The following is a 20,615-nucleotide window of genomic DNA, read 5'->3' as shown; positions in this document are numbered from 1 at the left end:
AATAAAATTGCTGGAACTATATAAAGACTTTCCCTGTTTGTGGGACTTAAGTAACAAAGATTACGCAAATAGAGATGCCAGAAATCAAGCGTATTTTATTATGTTAGAAGTATTAAAAAAAATTGACAGTGCGGCTACATTAAAAACCTTAAAAAATAAGTTGTAAGAGCCGCATATGACTGTAATTTTCTCTATTTCTATAGTAGAATTTAGCCCATTCTCTTCGTACTATGGTCAACTGACATATTACTCTATGGTCAACTGACAGCTGGAAGTCCAACCGTCGGACAATCTGTAGCAATGTTGGAATGGTTGCCTTGTCGGTTCCGATATGGTTGGCACCAACCAAATCGGAGCGTCTGTAGATGCTATTATTTGAACAAACCAAGAAGCTTATATCTAATACACTGGAGATTGCACTATGACCATTAACTTGTCACAAGAAAATATAACCTTGAATGACGTCAGTGTTGTTTTTTGTCTCTTTCTGTGGGTGACCACACTGGTTTGTATATTCAGGATTTTTCGAAATAAAAAAAACTAAAAATCATGGTCTATAAATAATAACGACATATATTTTTAACAGTATTTATATTATAACTAGCGGTCCGCCCCGGCTTCGCCCGTGGTACATATGAAAAATAGATGTCGGCCGATTCTCAGACTTACCCGATATGCACAGAAAATTTCATGAGAATCGGTCCACCCGTTTCGGAGGAGTATGCAGACTAACATTGTGACACGAGAATTTTATATATAAGACTAGCGGTCCGCCCCGGCTTCGCCCGTGGTACATATGAAAAATAGATGTTGGCCGGTTCTCAGACTTACCCGATACGCACAGAAAATTTCATGAGAATCGGTCCACCCGTTTCGGAGGAGTATGCAGACTAACATTGTGACACGAGAATTTTATATATAAGAGATAACTATATTACTGGTCAACTTACATGAATAATTATCATCTTTATAGGTACATACCATTTTAATTGGTAGAGAATGATAGTTTTAAATAACGCTTGATAACTTTTGATCTCATACTACGATTTTTTAATTAAAATGAGTGCTACATACATTAAAACATCGTTTTGGTTACTCAAGCTTCAGTCTAAAACTTTTCAATATTCCAAAGGGAGAGTTGCATCGCTAGTGTTGATGTGTGGTAACGATATTACAGTTCTCAGAAATTCGTATGTCTTTCAGGAGCTGTACTTACGGTTACTAATGGTTTCATGGTGGTTAATTATAATATAATTAAAATTACTTTATCAGTTGAGACGCAGTAACAAGAATGTGGTAAATAAAAAGGTATAGCACTTTTCAAAAGGTATTTTTTTTCTGGACCGTAATCCTCAGGCTTAAAATGCAAACTGCATATTCTGGCATGTTGATAAATTTTACCCTTGATAGGCACTATGGACAGCCATTTATTTCTTTTTATTTCATTTTTGGAAAGCTGAAATACGTAAAACAAAAAAATATTAGGTTAAGGGCTGATTTTTCAATCATTGGATAAAACTTATTCGTCGAATAATGTATAAAACTACCATTTTAAAAACGTATTCTAATTGCCCGTATTTGACAGTTTACGTGACATTTTAATAGTATCGTGTAATACTTTATTGGACGAATAAGTTTTATCCAAGCATTGAAAAATCGGCCCTAAAAAGTATAAATTTAAATGTAAAAAAGAACAAACCACAATATGTGAGTGCAATACCGATGTCGTGTGTTGTTTCATTACTAGTATAAAAAATTTTAAAATGGTGTTCTAAATGTTCATCATAATATTGATGTTTTGCATTAAAACAAAACATGTATTATGTGTCGAATAAAACACACAGCGTTGGTGAAGAAAGCTGTCTATGAATCCCATATATCTCTATGAAAAAAGGGTCACCTTACCGAATATCGATGGATCTTTCACCTCACTAGCAAGAGCGCGTCCCTAGTATGTCATCTGTCATCGCCAATTTGACATCACCTTTGAAGCGCTGTCATCTGCCTCTGCCGGCATAGCATCTTCATCAGCAAGCAGTAAACTGCAACGCTGTGTGTTTTATTCGACACATAATACATGTTTTGTTTTAATGCAAAACATCAATATTATGTGTCTTTCTAAAACACACAGCGTTGGTGAAGATGTGTTTGATATCTGCTGGTGAAGAAAGACATACAAACGCTATGTTGAAAATAAATTATCTTGTTAATATTGTAATACCTAAGAGTATTAACAACTTAAATTTCATTCCTTTCAGAATGTTAAATGAACCTCTTGTATTGTAAAATAAAGTTATATTTTAAATTCTAAAAACAATACAAGGGGGTTAAGTAGCAACAACAAAAATTGTTTTTCTTTCATGTAAGAACTAACCATATATCCTCTAAATTTTAAATTATTCTCCTCAGATAATCATAAGCCAATACTAATGAACTAAGTCTTAGAACCTAAGAACTGATTTATTATTTCTCTGTATCTTTGAAACAAATCAAAGTTCAAATAATAAGATAAAAATAACATTTTAAAAATTATAACTCAAAGGAAGATCAATGTCATCAAGGATAAACAATGGAGCCTCTAAGGCTAAATACTACAGTAAATAACATCTGTATATAAAATAACTATAATACCAATGTTAACACAACTGTACCTTGCTTTAAGCATGTTTGTTACACATTGATCATTACTTGGATCTTAAATCAATTACAATTAATTAAATAATTAATTAAACAGTTTAAGGTTACCTTAAAGTAAACCAGACTCACTGGCACTGGCTAAATTGACTGATTGACAGTAAAACTTTATAAAGGACTGTATGGTCCTTCCATTGCCTCAACAGGTTGGTGCCCTTACCACCTTCTTGAAGCCACTGCTGGACAGGGTTGCTACTGTCTTTAAGATCTGGAAGGACCTTATCTAGCCAGACATAAAGGTTTGTGTTGCAAGCTTAAAGGGTCCGCCCCTCTATAGATAAGAATCAATTATCTACTTTTAAGACTGAAAATCAGTCCTTTGTTACTTGAACCAACCTTTCCACATGGGTCACTGGGCATATTTATGTGTCTGGTTGTCCTCACAACCGACCCCTGATGGATAATATGTTGTTGTATCCATTTTATATCCAAATTCAGGTCAGGTTATAATCTTATTTTGCTGCGATAAAAAACTCTATTTTGAGATCTTCAGAAGTCATGTTCATGTCATGAGCTTCTCGGCCTGACCCCAGTAATAGCATAAGAGCTCCTGAGAGAATAGGGTCAGCTTGCTTATGATAGACCTAGGCTAATTAAAATTAATTAATTTAATTTAATTAGCTAAATAGAATCTCTGTGTACTAGATTACATGCATTCTTTTTTTTTTTTTTTTTGCATTATGAAAGTCACCTCCTGCTTGGAGGATCATATGTTGGCACTGTGGAGGGGCACCACTACCTAACTGCTCTTCCTCCTTTGCTCTACAATGGGCTTTTTTCTCCCCCCCCCCTTTTCTGACTGAGCAGTTGGGGGGTAAGGCCATTCACCAAAGGTCTGAGTGCTCCTGACTTCCGGGTCAATAACCATATATAACCATAATAGTCAATAACCATAAGCCATCTTTAGGCGCTTGACATCGAGTTGCGGAGAAATGCCCGTATATTATTATCATGGACGTATAAAAAAAGACGGACGGTATATCGCCTAAACATTGAGTGAAGCCTAGTAATGGCGGCGAAACATCCATGTGTGTGTGCCATGTTGCCATGGCAACAGCTGTGTTGATGACAATGGCGGCTGTATTTTTTTCTATAAATTTTGCCGTAATAATTTTGTCATTAAAACATAAAAGAAATAACTTGCTTCCCTGTGGAATGTAATCCCTTGTGATTTGTTATTTAAATTGTACTGTTGCGACACCATTTAACCACGCAAGACGGCATTTTAAATATTTTTTGTGAAACAGTGACGCAGTTAATCAGTCGGTAGTTCACGACGTAATGGCGGCCGACTAGCTTACTATGGTGAGAGTGTGTGCGTGTTTATTGTCTTTACACGATCGCTAGCTTACTATGGTGGCTTCACGTTGTTTGTTCGTAATACGGCGTCCGTCTTTTTTTATACGTCCATGATTATTATTATTTATTATATTAACCATAAGCCACCCTTGGGTGCTATGTATCTGCCCGGGTCCCGGGGTGCGAGGTGCGCTAGTACACTTGGAGGATTATCCTTGGAAGGGAATATTCAGCCTAGGCGTCAGCTCCATCAACGACTGCAGATGTCGCATAATTCGAAGCAGGCTTTGGCAAATATGCCCTGGCACTAAAGCACCTCTTTGGATAGCGGAATGGACCATATCAGGAGCCTCCGAAATATATTTCCTGTTGTACAAGGTAGGAGAAGCCACTCCGGTACAGGTAGATTTCTTGAGAGGCAATCTAAATCAAAAGCCATTTAGGCGTCCTGGAAGCGTGCCAAGAGTTATTCTCAACTTCTCATCTAGGTACAGTTACTCAGTTGTGAGGGCTAAGAGAGTTAGCAACCTTTGTATGTGGGCGACCAAAGTCTGATTGGTTGCTTGGGCTACAGGATGTGCGCCCCTTTCAATCTACTCAGAAGCATTTTTATTGCATACCTATGGTACACTACATATAAGTCAGAAATTCTAAGGCCAAGTCCCCTGCTTCCCTCTCCATTTCTCTGACAGGTAAGTACTGTTCAGATGTCCTACTCAGCCCGCATCCGCGGTATCTGTAGTTAGGAAGTGACAAACTTGTTCTTTTACAAAGACTATGACATTTCTGTGTATGTTGTCTTTTCCACAGCTCGTAAGTCTTGTGTAGCATGTAGAGGGAAAGCCTTTCTCTCTTGGTCTGCTGTGCGCGAAACTCTAGAGAAATACCTGGAGGCGACAACTGTACAGTCCTCTCAGTGTTAGATGTCTAGAACTGTCTGCAACTCTTATTTAGTGCAAGACATGGTCCTCTTAATGACTACCACAGTATGCTCTATCTTTGAAGCTTTTGGGACTAGCAATAACACAGACATTTCTATACTATCACACATGAGGCACAAGTATCCAGGTTTACAATGTACATTTTGTAATTGATGTGCCAAACCTGCTTTCCCAAAATCTCTATGGTCTCCGGGACCTGTAAAGTTAATTGGAACAATCCTTGTAGACAAAAAGATAATTGTCTAACTAGAAGGCTGTGGCTCATTCTGTGGCTTTACTAAAATCTCCATGGTCTCCGAGACCTGTGAAGTTAAATTATTAGAATAATCCTGATAGTCTAACTAAATCAGAGGGCTGTGGCCCTTTTTGTGATTGGAGTGCCAATCAAGCTTTACCAATATCTCCATGGTCTTCGCGACCTGTGAAGTTGAATTGGAATAGTTCTGCCCATCAGGCTTTACCAAAACCTCCATGGTCTCCGCGACCTGTGAAGTTAAATTGGATTAGTCATGGTAGACCCAAAAGATAATTGTCCAACTAAACCAGAAGGCAATGGACTTTATGTGGCTGTAGTGCCAATCAAGCTTTTCCAAAATCCTCACAGTCTACAAGACCTGTGAAGTTAATTTTGTAACGGTCTCAATAGACCAAACTTAATAGCTTAAATAAAACAGAAAGAGGGCACCTCTAGCTTGTAGGGTCTCCGCGACCATCTGAAATGGCTGCAATATGCAGGCAGAAAATAGGCCAATGATGCCTGATTGTACAAGCCAATCCTGGCCTTGGAAGAATCTCATTACTGTTACCAATGATGTCTAATTTTACAAGCCAACCTGGCTTTGTAAAAATTTAATTACCGTTATAACCTGTGATATGTATCAAAATTACCTGGTTAATACCTAGGTGTTTAGGTGTCTCAGATTGAATATCAACCTGGCGGAGCCATCAGCTCTTATTGCCAGAAGCATATCTGAATGTAAGTATGGCATATATTTTTCTGTGTCTTTCTGGACACTCAGTTCTTTCAGCATAACCATACTAAGCTCATCAAGGCTAAGGACGCCTTGTACATATTTTCAGTACATATTTTTGTAGAAGATACAAATAAAAAATACAAAGATTTTGGTTACTTTACTGTTGATATTATAAAAATTTTATCACGCCTGAGTGTTAATTTTAAGGCAAGCTCTTTCACTTAAGTAAGAAAGGAACTAGATAAACATCATTATCATCGGTAACATTATAAGCAAGAATGATATCATTCAACTGTTCGGGGATATGGTAAATATGGGTCCTTGATGATGATAATGTATATAAACATATCTACATCTCCTAATATGCAATGTCTATTTCTTATGATTTTTCAATACTTATTCAAATAAGTACCCATAGAATCAAAGCTTATTCTGGTATCAATTGACTATGAAAACACGCTCTTTATGTTAAGAATTATTTACCATAAACTAGGTAATCTCAACTTGTAGTAATCAGTACCTCATACTGAAAATTGTGTGAGACCGTTGTTCACATTATACATTCTATATCATATCTTAAGTAATGTAAAATCTATATGTGACATGTTTGATACATGATAGATATGTAAATTATATTATAATAGTTAATTAACAATTTCTTCTCTTTAGAATATTGTGATAGACAGGTTTTGTACCTATCTAAAATATAAGTACCTCTTAATTGTTTTGAACTAATTGTGTAGTAGTGGGCACTAAGTAGTAGGTACTCACTTTTGTTGAGGTAGTTACAATTGAATGGTCAAAGTGATTGAGATACCTCACTACCTGCTGCTGGGGCTCGTTAGTCATAGGGGATCACGGTCGATTCCATAAACCTAAGTACCTTCTACCTAGGTAGCCTAACGATATCTCACAATTCTGGTTAAAAGCAATACTTGACACAGTAACCAATGTGCCTGTGTATGATAAATAAACCCGATGATAATATAGCGATCTCACTATAGGCATGCATTGTGTTTTATTATTAATTACCTACATCTAAATATTGATGTATTTGTGTCAAATACTGTGAAAATATGTATGCCACGTGTTGCATGGAATTCTATGCACGAGTCCGGACATGTTATGACAAGTCTGATTGTACTTACGGAATTTCTCGTCTCCCGGTCTCTTGGGCAGTGACGAACCATTGCTTCTCTCGTCCTCCGAGGACGAAAAAGAGTTCCCGCCACTATTATACATACCAAAGCACCGGTTTTCGAATTTTCTTCCGACAACGTGGTCTTTTGTGTTTCATATTGGAACTAATTCCGTTCCTAAACCAATTACTACTAAAATTTAACGCTTTATGTGTTTTATTAAGGTAAAAGTAACTTAATCTGATCACTTTTACTAGAGATAAATACTAATTATATTCTGCGCGATGTTATTGCGCACGAATTCATAAACGCTATGCCGGCAGAGGCAGATGACAGCGCTTCAAAGGTGATGTCAAATTGGCGATGACAGATGACATACTAGGGACGCGCTCTTGCTAGTGAGGTGAAAGATCCATCGATATTCGGTAAGGTGACCCTTTTTTCATAGAGATATATGGGATTCATAGACAGCTTTCTTCACCAACGCTGTGTGTTTTAGAAAGACACATAATATTGTTTAGCAATATATTATCGTCGCTATCCGTAAAAACCCATCATCATGGTTACCTTACTTGTTAAATTTGTTTGTTGAAAACTTGTTGAAAAATGATGAAAGTATTAGGAAAAGAACTTATTTAACAGGATTGCTTAGTAAAATGATGATAAATTTGACGATTTTTGCCATTAAAATGATTCTAAACAGGTAAATGCATGAGTATTGAGGAATATTGTAAATAACGTAAATATACACTTGCCTGTGAAATTATAGGCCAGAATTTGGTGTCCAAAAACTTCTGCAATTTTTCACAATGCAATACATTATTAATATTCGGAAAATATTTATTAAATACGCAACAATATTAACTTAAATATTCGAAGCGACGTAATTTTTTTGACACTTATGTCATATTGTCAAAGTGAGAGTTGCTACAATTTTATTATGGTAACTACCCATAATCAGGGAATATCGCTTTTTAATAATCGGTTCAGATACTTATTTTATTTAGCATAAATAATAATTGTCTCATCCAACAATGCTTCTGAATGACGTTGTTGGCAATTTATCAACAAACTCATGTACAAAAACTAACCTTTTACACAGAATATTACAGCATACATAGTAGCCTTGGGAAAACTTCGTATTAACAGTGGCAATACCAAGTTAGGTGTGAAAGTGATAGAACACAACAATTTTCTTGTTACACGTCAAATGTTCATACCGAAATCTCCAGTGTATAAGATATAAGCTTCTTGGAACAAACTAAGAGCCTATACGCATTATGCGGGTAGCCGCATTGCGGGTAGCCGTCCGGCTGACCGCAAGCACAATTATGTACGTAACCGCAGACCGCACAGTGCGCATAGAAATGAATATTACGTAGGTACATAATTGTGCTTGCGGTCAGCCGGACGGCTACCCGCAATGCGGTTACCCGCATAATGCGTATACGCTCTAATACTTAATCTTCTTCTTCTTCTTTGTTTATGGCCTTCCCAATCCCATAGATAAAATACTTAATCTGTGGATTTGAAGCGTAGACAGCTGACAGATTTGAAGGTTCAAGGACTTCAAGGGCTCAAATTTCAAAAACAAAACATTCAAACTTCATAACAATTATCAAAGAAAAAGAACTTTATTCAGGCATAATTAATTAACATTTCAATAAAAAATAACGATGTCAACTAGAATACTTTGGGGAGAATTTGAAGAGCCTGAACCGGATGAAACGGTTTTGCAAAGTGTAAACTTCAATCCAATCATAGAACTAGGAATGCAAAATATACCCGAAATACCAATTACTGTAAAGTCATCGCCTATTGAATTACCAAAGCCAAATTTAATTACACATACTATTCAACTGCACGCTTACGCGAGACAATTGTCTGCTATACTAGAACAGACTGAAAATTCAGTGTTTGAAGGTGCACGACTGGACGCTTTAAGTTTGCCGAATCCACCTCCTGAACCGGACTTGATAAATAAACATGTCGCTGTACCTCCCATTAATTTCCTACCAAAAGAATATTGTGATTTTTCCCTCGGTAAAGGTCCAGTCATATTACCATTTACGCCTGAAAGTCACAAGAGGGCCTTGCGACAATGTGCAGCTATAGGCATAGGACACGTTGGTATACCTACATGTACGAATACGGCTTTAAATGCAGTTGCAGATGCTTTAGATTTCTATTTGACGAATATGTGTAAGCTAATGCGCACTGTAGCTGATAGAGAAGCAAGTGGGTTAAAATCAGGTTTTCCAGACATAATATCGAAAGTATTTGCAGATTTAAATGTAGGAAACTTACATGAATTTTATGAGAATCGTGTTGTCCGTTATCACAGTAGAATTAAAGCGAAATGTGAAGATCTAAGGGCCCAATGTGAAACTTTGGCTCTTGGAGATATAGCTCCACAACTGAAGCTTGAAGAAGTGCCAGAATTACATTTCCCTGCTGCTTTGGACAGTGCGTTCACGCCATCACTTGAACCAGGCTTTCAGATGCTACATAGTTTAGAACAAGAGCAATTGCAGGGATTAGACTTGCTTGACACTGTATCAACAGATGACATAAAAATAGAATCATTAGAATTTTCACAGCCTGAAACAGCCAAAATGTCCTCCCTCTCACCTAATGCGAAGAAAAAGAGGAAATAAATAAGTGAATATTATGTACATTGTTTTATTTTACACTATTTCATAAACATTCTTAATGCCATTCAATGCTTCAAGATTTTTTTAATTCAGGTCTAATTTTTTTAATAAGGTCAGAAAATAAAAAACTTTCTTCAATTCTATCCTAATATAATAAATGCAAGTTTGTGAGGATGGATGTATATGTGTATGTATGTTACTCTTTCACACAAATACTAGGTAAGGTAAGGTGGGGTAAGACAATCATAGGGGGAAGACTATCACAGTGTATTAACTCGATAAGCACAGCTTCTTTCTCTAGTTTGATACGCTGGTAAAGTAGGAAATACTCAGGAAGTTCTCGGCTCAAAACACAGATGTCGCTACTTAACGTAAAAAATGTGAACATGAGACATTTCTAAGTTGACATTTGAGGAGGCAAAACTCGAGGTCAGCGTGTAGTGATTAGAATAAAATTTTCGAGGGAAAAAGTGGTGAATTTGGAACGTTACATACGTGAATATAATTGCAATAACACTAGCTTTTAAGTAATGATATTGGTCCCACATAAAACCAATTTATTTAAAGAGAAATTGATCAAAACAAATACATGACCTCTAAATCGCGAGGTGGGGTAAGACTATCATTCGACCTGGGGCTAGACTAACATATGGCAGTTTTGCCCCAAGTCAGATGTTGTAAACATTTTTATCTATGGTAGGTACAGGTACTTATTTAGGCCTATGTCCAGCAGTGGACTGACACAGGCTGATGATGATGATGACTTATTTTAACAAATTGGTTTGACGTTTGGATGGTTGCTAATATTGCTCTCTCTGCATATATACAATTAATTTAAAAAAATATCCTCATAAATATTTATTACATTAGAAGCAAATAACTTCTAAGTTTTTAATGAATGTTTTTAAAAATTATTTATGTAATTATTCTTTAATTTCTTTGTGTAAGTTTAAGTACTTAATTGATTTTTTTTTGAAAAATATATTCAAAGACGTAATAAAACGTTGATTTTATTTCTTTATTATCTAATCTTTTAATGAGGTCAACATATGTTCTGTCTGATATTTAAAAATTCTGACTTTTTTTGATAATTTTACTACAGGATTTCCCGGGTTCTACACTGAATTTAGTCATATGTTAGTCTTCCCCCAAATAAAGAAAAAAAGGTTCTACACCCCTAATTTTTGTCATATGTTAGTCTTCCCCCAAATAAAGAAAAAACTGAATAAGTGCAAAACTAAACGTTATTCTGTAACACATAAAGTTCAAAATCTAAGTGACAACTGTTATGTAACGGTTTTTTGACAGAAGTTAAGAAAGTATGTTATAAATCAAAGAATAAAAACAGTGTTAGTCTTACCCCGTTTAGTGGGGCAAGACTAGCAGTTCAAATAGTCTATAGATTTCATTTAATAAATCGGATTCCAGTATACTTGCGTGAAAATTAAAAGATTTGTATAAAAGTGTAAAGAAATCTTAATTTAGTGTTATTTTTCATTTAACAGTAAGATGTGAAATTTCAGTGTATGAAGCGATCTTTCATTTCTAACAACAAACTATGTTAGTCTTACCCCACCTTACCTTATTGAACCAATTACAATGAAATTTTGCACACATATAGAGGGCAAGGTTTTTCTTTGAACATGCATGGGGCTAGTTTTAATATACAAAGGAAGGTACCTATAAAATTAAAAGAATTTTGACATTTATAAAAGGAATTAGAGAGCCAAGGTGATCTGCAAAAAAGTGACTCATAAAAAAGTAATATTGAAGTCACCTTTGGTAAATTTCAAATAATCTATAGGACTATGTTTTCTCCTACGTTTTCAATGATAAAGGTTTTTACAAAACATACAAGTAATAAAACAACAATAAACATAGCACCAAATAATTTATTTGTACCCAATTTGATTTGTATTCAAAAAACAGGGTCCCACTGTTGTGCTCACATCAAATCATTGATTCAACTTATAACATGGGATTGCTGCATGGATTAAAAGCTGCAATACATTAAATGAATATTTTGTCAAACTTAACACAAATTTTCTTATCTTAAAAATAAAGCAATTCTGATAAAGTAAACTGTAATGGTCAAGCAATGAAACTTAGTTAACTTAATTAATGACTAAGAGCGAGCGCGCACGAGCAACTTTGTCTCCGCAACTATTTTGTCTCCGCAACTATTTTGTCTCTTCACCCATGGGCTAGTATGAAAGTGCGCGCACGTAGCGACGCAACTCCCCATACAAACTGATGGGAGAGACAAAATTGTTGCGGAGACAAAGTTGCTCGTGCGCGCTCGCTCTAAGAGTAAATCTTATATGGAATGAAGATCATCATCATTGCTCATAACAAACATAATGAGAGATTTTTTTTTGACAAAGCGCTATTAAACAATGCCAAAGTAATATCTTACAATACAAATCTTACACATCACATGGATAATTTGTGGTTGAAATTTTCTTGAATTATTACAAGACTTTACAAAAAAACATTTTAATTTTTATTTAATCACATTAAAACAGATCTAGAGATTTGTAAGAGGCCAATTCGTGATTTTTATTTACAAGTTACCAGCGTCATCTAAGAAAACGATTATATATATAAGTTATAATATAAAGGTGGGCATCTTTCATGATAATTATTGGTGGGAGTGTTACAATGTTCATCTTTTAGACACAGTATACATAAATTTGTAACTATCACAAGTACACAGGAACTCGAGTTCTGTCATGGCACAAACATGGACCTCCATATTTCATAATCAACATGAAATAACTATGTGGAGTTTGTTATAAGCAACCCTTAACTAATATTACATCTACATTTCATGACAGAACTGTACAATTACAACTTAAATACATTAATTAAATTAATAATTCCTTCACTTCTTTAGTGGTACTGTCTTTTTTCTTCGGAACAATAAAATATGGGGTTCTGAAACAGATAATAATATATTAAAATCATAGCATGTAGAAATTTTGTTGAAGGCAATTTATAATTTATTAGTTCAGTAGTACGCTGATTAACCAAATCGGTCCAAAGCATGTATAAAAAAAATTAAAATAATGTAATTTTGGTTTTGTTTTGCCTTTAGAAGTTAGAAATCACTGAAATTCAGCTAATTCAATTAGATTTTAACTGTTGTTGTTGAAAGCAAAAGCCAAGACACTAGGTTTTGCTTTTTAAAGTTGACTCTATGTGTGACATTTTGTTTTTCTTTTTATCAGTGTATGTTCGGTTATATCTGAATTTTCGCTTAATCAACCCTGGTCCCAATTATACTATAAACAATATGACTATCTATACTAATATTATAAAGCTGAATAGTTTGTTTGCTTGACTGCGTAAACCTCAAGAGCCACAGGTCTGTTTTGAAAAATTATTTCATTGTTAGATAGTCCATTTATCGAGGAAGGCTGTATACATGGGTAAAACTGCGGGGCATAGCTCTCAACACAGCTCAGCTGAGCTTTTCCTCATTTACTGTGATAGGTACTATTCTTTTTATTATTTATTATGTTGAATTATGTTGGATGATCTGTCCTTCCAGTCCTTCAAGTTTATTATTATGATACAAGCAATTTATGTAAATAAGGAGAACAAGTTCTTATTGATATTGTTCTTCTCTTATATGCAAACCACTTATTAACAGTCAAACAAATTATGGTTTCTGGCTCGTTGAGTTGTTGGATGTTCCTTTTTATTTGTAACTAGCGACCCGCCCCGGCTTCGCACGGGTGCAATGCTGATACTAAATACACTACAGAAAAACTGTGAACGTTGTATATAAAAACATAGCGGCCCCGCGGCCGGCCGGTACCGCCGCAAACGCTACGTCCCGCAATTTTTAAATCTGTAATATCTTCGAAAATATTCACTTAAATCATACGGTGTAAAGTGCCATATAGATCTATATTAAATGAACAATGTATTCAAGGTATTTAATTGGTTAAGGATTAATGCTGTATTGGTGAAAATCGCTTCAAAAATTAGCTATTATTTGTCGTAAAAAGTAAATGACAAAAAAATGTTATTGTGGGTTACCCATAAGAGATAGACATATACCATCGCGGACTTTTCTGTAGACCTTTTCAATGTGTATAATTCTTAGTACATTATTTTGATAAAACTCGTAGGGTTCAGCCTGCGTTTGCAATATAAGCGGAAACAATGTAATTTTTTACGACATCACATTAGAAACCTCAAAAATAACAGTACTTCTCCACTATTTAATGGATGTTATTATACATATAAACCTTCCTCTTGAATCACTCTATCTATTAAAAAAAACCGCATCAAAATCCGTTGCGTAGTTTCAAAGATTTAAGCGTACAAAGGGACATAGGGACATAGGGACATAGGGACAGGGAAAGCGACTTTGTTTTATACTATGTAGTGATGCAATAAAGTTACAAATTTTAAATATGAAATACGATGTATTTATTAGATTAGTTACTAGCTGTGCTCTGCCGTTTTATCCGCAGTGCTCCGCTCGCTGGACTTAGTGAGATGATAATGATTCCTTCCTTGATTAATGGGCTATAAATATAAATTGGACCAGTAGTTCCGAAGATTAGCGCGTTCAAACAAACTCTTCAGCTTTATAATATTAAGTATAGATTGTTTTATATTTATTTTCTTATAAAATTAATGTGTATACAAAGAATACATAATGTTGAGAACAAACAGACAGAGAAACAAACAAGTTAGTTCAATGTTGTATAGTAGTTAGTTCAATGGTTATAATAACTTTTAAATTCAAAAGTTAAAAACTATAAATAATTCTCAAGTTAAAAAAATAGTACAATTTAACAAACCTGGTTGATGCGTCATGTAGTGTACCCATCCTTGACTCTGTTGTACACCAATGCTACGCCACTCTTGTTCAGACATCAAATGGTTTTTTGGTACCAATTTCACCATTTCTTTCGGTAATACTACATGCCTATAAGTAAACAAAGTATCTTCATAGGTATACTAGTTACAACTAGACTTTACAAAGTAATAGAAACATTAAAAATTTAAACATTATGAAACAAAAACATTCATAGCGAATATTATGTCTGAAACCAAAATAACAAAAATCTTCCTGCTATAAGAAAAAAAGCGTATTAAAGTATTTGAATTACGTTGGGACAAATTTCAATTTCATATTAATACCTGTATTCATGTTCCTCGTCGTAATATTTATCTGAATAATAGATATCTCGTGACATATTGACAATTTGTTTAAGCCGGTATTGGTTTGTATTGAGTTACAAATCAAAACTTTTCACAAATTTAAGTAAAAGCGCAATAACTTTTTCAATTTCCAATTTAGTTTTAATGATTAAATTCACTTTATCTTCAATAATCTCTGAAGAACGCACAAAGAAAACTTCGAGAGCGCACGAGCAACAAAAGATACGTTATGAATTTCGAAATTCGAATAAACTTTAATAGCGGCAGTACACATGGGGCCAAGGCGTTGGGCCAACGTGTTGGGAAAAAATGAAGGATATCAAGATTCCTGTTCACACATTGGCGTACTGATCATTCTGCATTGGCGCTTCAAGGATGGACGTAGTCCGTAGAAGTTCTTGCAGCCGCGGCAATTTAATTATATACAGTGCGTTTAATTATTACGTACATGTGCATCAATAACAATGAGTGTACTCTGCCGTCTGCGATGATACCATTTTCCAATCTCTATTGTCCTTTTTTTATAACTGTATAAATAAAACATTATTATGTTTAGATTTTTTCAAATGTTTAAAATGTGTACATTTAATTTAATTTTAACTACTTACCTATAAAACGAAACTTTAAAGATTAGATTTTAGATATTATTTTATTAAATGATAATATTATTTATGTAATAAAGCACAATTTGATCAAAATAATGCTCATTGTATATTGTTATTTAATTTTTAAGAACAAGTAACTTTTTAATACTATTTTACTCATTTTATAAATATATTCATTTTTTTATCGCATTGTATGAAAGTTAGATAAGAAAAACATCTAGAATAATATAATAAATAGAAAATAGAACATCTAATTTATTGAGTCATATGGTTTTATTTTTGTGTAGTTCATGCCGTGGATTCCAAATTATTCCTTCATGTCGATACAAATCTACGAATTGTAAAACCTCGGCGCCGCCATCGCTATCGGAACAAATTTCATTGACGCGCAACGATACTGTCTCCGCTGACGAGTAACAACAAACTGAACAAGACACCAACGTGTGAACGCTGTTTGTGGAGCGCGCCAAGATCCTTTGATGTGTGCACAAAAAACCGACAACATTCGGTTGGCCTGCCAATATTGGCGCCAACTAGGCTAATGAAGCCAACATACCGCCAAGTAGCTCTCTACACGTTGGCCCAACCCGTTGGCCCAACACGTTGGCCCAATGTGTACTGCCACCATAACGTCAGTAATGCCAACTGCCAACTTGTTTTGGTGATGTTATACTAAATATGTTTACCGATTTTAACGGTTTTTGAATTTATTTGAATTGAAGTTTTATTATATATTTTGTAGGAAACGCTGCTTTTAATTTTGAATTGTAATAGATTAAAATGAAACAACGGGTATAGTATTTAATTTTTTCTATTATAATTATTGACAGTTATTTTATAATCACAAGCTTGATCACAAGCATATTATATTCGTCCATGATCACAAGTCACAACATGAATCGAATTTTTACAGGTTTTAAGCATGTGTTTTAAGCGCACCAAAAATATTGTTAAATTAAAGAAATTAGATAATTTAGAACATGAATAAGAATCATCGATATCTTTGTTTAGAACATTTATCTATCTCTTCGCAATCAAATCAAATTTCAGAATTTAATTTCGAGGTCACGACGATATTTTTTCTAAGCTTATAATTTTCATTTCTCAATAACTTGTCTAGCGACAATCGGTTCTTTTAATAATAATAAATATTTAAGGAATTTCGGAAACTAGATGGCCGATAAACACTCATATAAATTTTAAATATATTTATAAACATAGTTAACACCCAGACCCAGAGCAATCATCAATATATATCACACAAATATTTGCCCTGCGTGGGAATCGAACCCACGACCACTGGCTTGGTTGGTAGTGACCCATTTTTTCGCTCAACCAAGTGAGCAGACAGCAGGGTCACTTGGTAGTTGGTTGGTAGTGACCAAACCAACCGCACACCAACCGGTCATGTTTTGGAGATAGATAGGCAATTTTTATGAATGAAAAGATACAAATTAAAATTATATAAACTTTATTTAAACATTTTATGAACGTAAAATATTATATATTATATTTTATCCTAAGTTTCTTTGCTGATATTTTTGGATATCACTTTCGAATCTTGAATGGTATCGACGCCGTTGTGTGCGAGTCTTATATGTCGTTTTAAATTCGAAGCTCTACTAAGTTTTAAGCCACAAACGGAGCATACAAGTCGCTTCTCACTAGAATGTGTTAAGATATGTTGTTTCATATGATGGCGGGTGATAAATGCTCTGCCGCATGTATCACATTCGAAGTTCTTTTGACCTGTATGTCTGCTGAAAAAATAAGATTAAAAATTACATTGCTTGTAGGTAAAATGCTGCTATGTTTCTTCTCTAGCTTTCGAATCGATTTTAGCTTTTGATATAAATAATTTCTATCTTCATATTATCTTGTCAATGTTGCTTTATAGTGTCTATCTATCCATATATTGTATGCTTTACAAGTACGCAACGGGTTTTCATGTTTTTTTTTTTTTTAATAAATATTATAGAGTAGTTTTCATGAAAGATCTGAGTGTATAATTTGTTTAGTTCAAAACGTTATTCATAGTAAAATAAATTTACCGAACATGGTACTGAAGATGTCCAATAGTTCTGAATTGCCTCGGACACAGTTTACATGAATATGGCAGTTGACCGGTGTGTTTTCGTTTGTGAGCTATGAATCCAGATGATTGTGCAAATACATCGCCACAGATTGTACATCGAAATGGTTTTTCACCCTGAAATAGTTTTTTTTTATTATAATGGTCATAGATTAAAGAAAATAGATTTATTTATTTATTTATAATAAATAACTTATAAGAACACTTATATACTAGTTCTAGTGAAAGTAGCCGTTATTTCTATTAAAAGTAGACATGAATCAAATTTTTATATTGTTAAATGGAAAATAACAATTTATTTATACAAATAATTAATATTTAAGTTTTATTTTACCGTATGAATCCTCATATGCACATTGCGAGTCTGTGCAAGCGAGAACTTCTTTCCGCAATGAGTGCATGGAAATGCCCGCTCTCCTGTATGTGTAACCAAATGTGTTTTAAGGCGGTACCTAAAAAAATAGATTAAACACAACACTACAAAAAATTAGAATTTACTAATTTTTATATTATAACTAGCAGTCCGCCCCGGCTTTGCCCGTGGTACCTACATGTTTAAACTATCCTATCTCTCAAGTTGGATCGAACTGCACATGGTGTGCGAATTTTATTATAATCGGTTAAGTGGTTTAGGAGTCCATTGAGGACAAACATTGTGACAAGAGATTTATATATATTAAGATGCTAGTAAACATGATACTTGGAGCCTTTGTTGTAGTATCTTCAATACATCTTAATGCAAATGCGTCTGTGAACTGAAGGTTAACCCTGGTAGCTACCTACGCTAGTGCGACCTCCCCTGATGGGGACCATGAACCTCAGCTTGGGCTGTTGTTTGAATAAGCAAGTAGCCAAGGCACAGGGTATTAAGGTAGGTGTTCTCTGACAAGTACAATATGGGGTCTTCAAGCAAAGAGTGAACCGGTACCTACTAGGGAAGCGCGTACCATCTTAGACCGCACCTTAGCTTTCCATCAGGCGAGATTGTGGTCAAGCGCTTCCCTATCTCAAATTAAAAAAAAGGTCTATACTTATATTATGCTGCCCAAGTCTAGATATTTGTTATTCTTTGCATTTATAAATTTAGGAGTGTATTCAGCAGAGCGCAACAAGAAAATATTACCTAGAGGACATAACTTTTCCACAAGTAGAACACTGTTGTTTCTTTGATTTTGTAGCTTGAGTGTTATTTATTTCATCATTTGTTACAATCTCAGCTTGAGTGTTATTTATTTCATCATTTGTTACAATCTCACATTTTGGGTCTACGTTTTCTTCTTTTATGTCTATATCAATGTATAATTCATCATCACTCTCAACTTTCACTTTCTTAAGTTTAATATCTGATTGTTGGCATAATTCAATAAATTCTATGCAATCATTTAATTTTTTAATACAAGTGTTGCAAATAGATTTTGGATAGCCATCATCCGGATGTATCTGTAACAAAATGAAGCTTTTTATAGAAGTTAGTTACATGTTAATGTATATATTTTGATTTATTTAAATAAAGTGTTAGGTAATTCATTTTAAAATTGAATCAAGGATAATATTTTAAGGAGAAGGTACCATTTGCAACATTGCTGTTTATTATAATGGGAAATGTACACAGTTAACAATGGTTCTATTAAATTATTAGACACTCACTTCAATTTTTGTTAACGTCGCAACTTTATCACCTATTATCACGGTATCATTTTCAAGTGTTTCGAATAAACTTCTGAATCCATTATTTCCATGAATATCTTGTAAACATAACCTACATCTACTTAAATCCATTAAACTTACAATTATGTATTAATAACAATTATAATTAATTTAAATAACATTAAATGTTATTTTAATTAATTAAATTTTAATAAACGCCTAACTAATATATTTTGTTTTTATCATGGGTTTTTATTTAGTTTAGTTACCAACATTGCCAAAAAATAAGTGTCAAGTGTCAGTTACTTGACACTTATTTTTTTTATTTAAATTTATAAATGGCCATGGTGTTGACATTAGTATAAAATATTTATTAATGGCAATCAAATTAATAAATTAGTGCTGAAACCTGAAACAATACATTTTATTGACTGAACTGCTATACAATAAACTTTCTTATTTAACAAAAATTTTTATGCTTTTTGTGTACAACATGCTTACTAAACTTGGCTGATTGATCAAGTGTTGTTGCATTTGCTGTAAAATAACACAGCGAGTATACAATGATTCCTTAAAAGTTTATCGCATCTTTTTATTTTGCTCCACATACAAATAGCTTGAACGATTTTTTATGTACGATAAAAAAGAAATGATAATAACCTCATAACATTAATTTAGTTTTTCCGAGTAACGACTTTGTAATAGATACGACTACAATGATAAATTGCATCGGATGTCACAATTGTTTGTATTTGAGGTCGATTTTATGTGTTGTATTAATTAATCCAGGACGATCCTGTTGCATTCTAGTTAGTATTTAGAACAAGGCTGTCACCTAATACACATCTGCTTGTTAGGCGGATATGATAGATGTATTTTGTATTTTCATCTTGTACTACTGGTCCGCCCCGGTTTCACCCGTGGTCCATTTTGTCCCACATAACAACTATCCTTGTACTTCAAGGAATATTATAAAAAAAAGAATTAACGAAATCGGTACAGCAATCAGCCGGTTCTCGAGTTATACGTTTTACGTTTAACATAACAGCATAGGTATTTGGCGATTTATTTTTATTATATTATTTCAAATAATTATCTTTTCTTTAATGTATACAGGTATAGATGCGTTGTAATAAGCGTTGTAACAAGAGTCTTTCCGTCCCTCATCTATATTGGACTTTTACCATTTAAGTACCTATTTAATATTAATTCCTATAAATACAGATTTGAGATATTATTAAAAATCTACTAAGTTTTGCTAGAGCTGCACTTTCTAGTGTAATTAATACCTTTGTAATACTTTAGAACTGGCCATTTCCAGACGGACATCACGAAAATAAAAAGTTTAAATTACGAAGAAAAAATATTCTCCCGCCAACTCGGCCC

At 34.1% G+C, this 20,615-nt stretch overlaps 3 protein-coding genes across 6 annotated transcripts; 1 reads left to right on the top strand and 2 right to left on the bottom strand.

The window, feature by feature from the left end:
* Positions 1–8,637: 8,637 nt before the first annotated feature.
* On the top strand, positions 8,638–9,718 carry LOC149901665 (STAGA complex 65 subunit gamma-like). The gene has a single exon (XM_090110968.1). It carries the CDS (start codon positions 8,724–8,726, stop codon positions 9,702–9,704), a length of 981 nt encoding a protein of 326 aa, XP_089967094.1. The 5' UTR covers positions 8,638–8,723; the 3' UTR covers positions 9,705–9,718.
* Positions 9,719–11,575: 1,857 nt separating this feature from the next.
* Positions 11,576–15,131, bottom strand: Cks30A (Cyclin-dependent kinase subunit 30A). 3 transcript variants are annotated; one of them, XR_016457593.1, is made up of 4 exons: positions 14,865–15,131; positions 14,522–14,649; positions 12,118–12,638; positions 11,576–11,701 (listed from the first exon to the last, which is right to left on the bottom strand). XR_016457593.1 is itself a non-coding variant. In XM_090110773.1 (3 exons), the coding sequence occupies exons 1-3, from the start codon at positions 14,918–14,920 to the stop codon at positions 12,586–12,588; spliced, it is 237 nt and encodes a 78-aa protein (XP_089966899.1). In that variant the 5' UTR covers positions 14,921–15,131; the 3' UTR covers positions 12,018–12,585. The 3 variants fall into 3 exon arrangements, 1 of the variants encoding a protein (XP_089966899.1); XR_016457594.1 differs by having other exon boundaries at positions 12,132–12,638; XM_090110773.1 differs by lacking the exon at positions 11,576–11,701 and having other exon boundaries at positions 12,018–12,638.
* Positions 15,132–16,950: 1,819 nt separating this feature from the next.
* LOC149901663 (uncharacterized) lies at positions 16,951–19,464 on the bottom strand. 2 transcript variants are annotated; one of them, XM_090110964.1, is made up of 5 exons: positions 19,230–19,464; positions 18,706–19,022; positions 17,917–18,034; positions 17,542–17,699; positions 16,951–17,250 (listed from the first exon to the last, which is right to left on the bottom strand). In XM_090110964.1, exons 1-5 carry the CDS (start codon positions 19,359–19,361, stop codon positions 17,010–17,012), a joined length of 966 nt encoding a protein of 321 aa, XP_089967090.1. In that variant the 5' UTR covers positions 19,362–19,464; the 3' UTR covers positions 16,951–17,009. The 2 variants fall into 2 exon arrangements, with proteins under 2 accessions (XP_089967090.1, XP_089967091.1); XM_090110965.1 differs by having other exon boundaries at positions 16,951–17,247.
* Between the last annotated feature and the right edge of the window lie 1,151 nt (positions 19,465–20,615).

Source organism: Colias eurytheme, chromosome 16 (assembly GCF_061535395.1).
Source record: "Colias eurytheme isolate Ceu_HAF_F1 chromosome 16, ilColEury1 Martin Lab GWU primary, whole genome shotgun sequence".
Lineage (NCBI taxonomy): Eukaryota > Metazoa > Arthropoda > Insecta > Lepidoptera > Pieridae > Colias > Colias eurytheme.
This window is presented reverse-complemented; position numbering and strand designations above follow the sequence as displayed.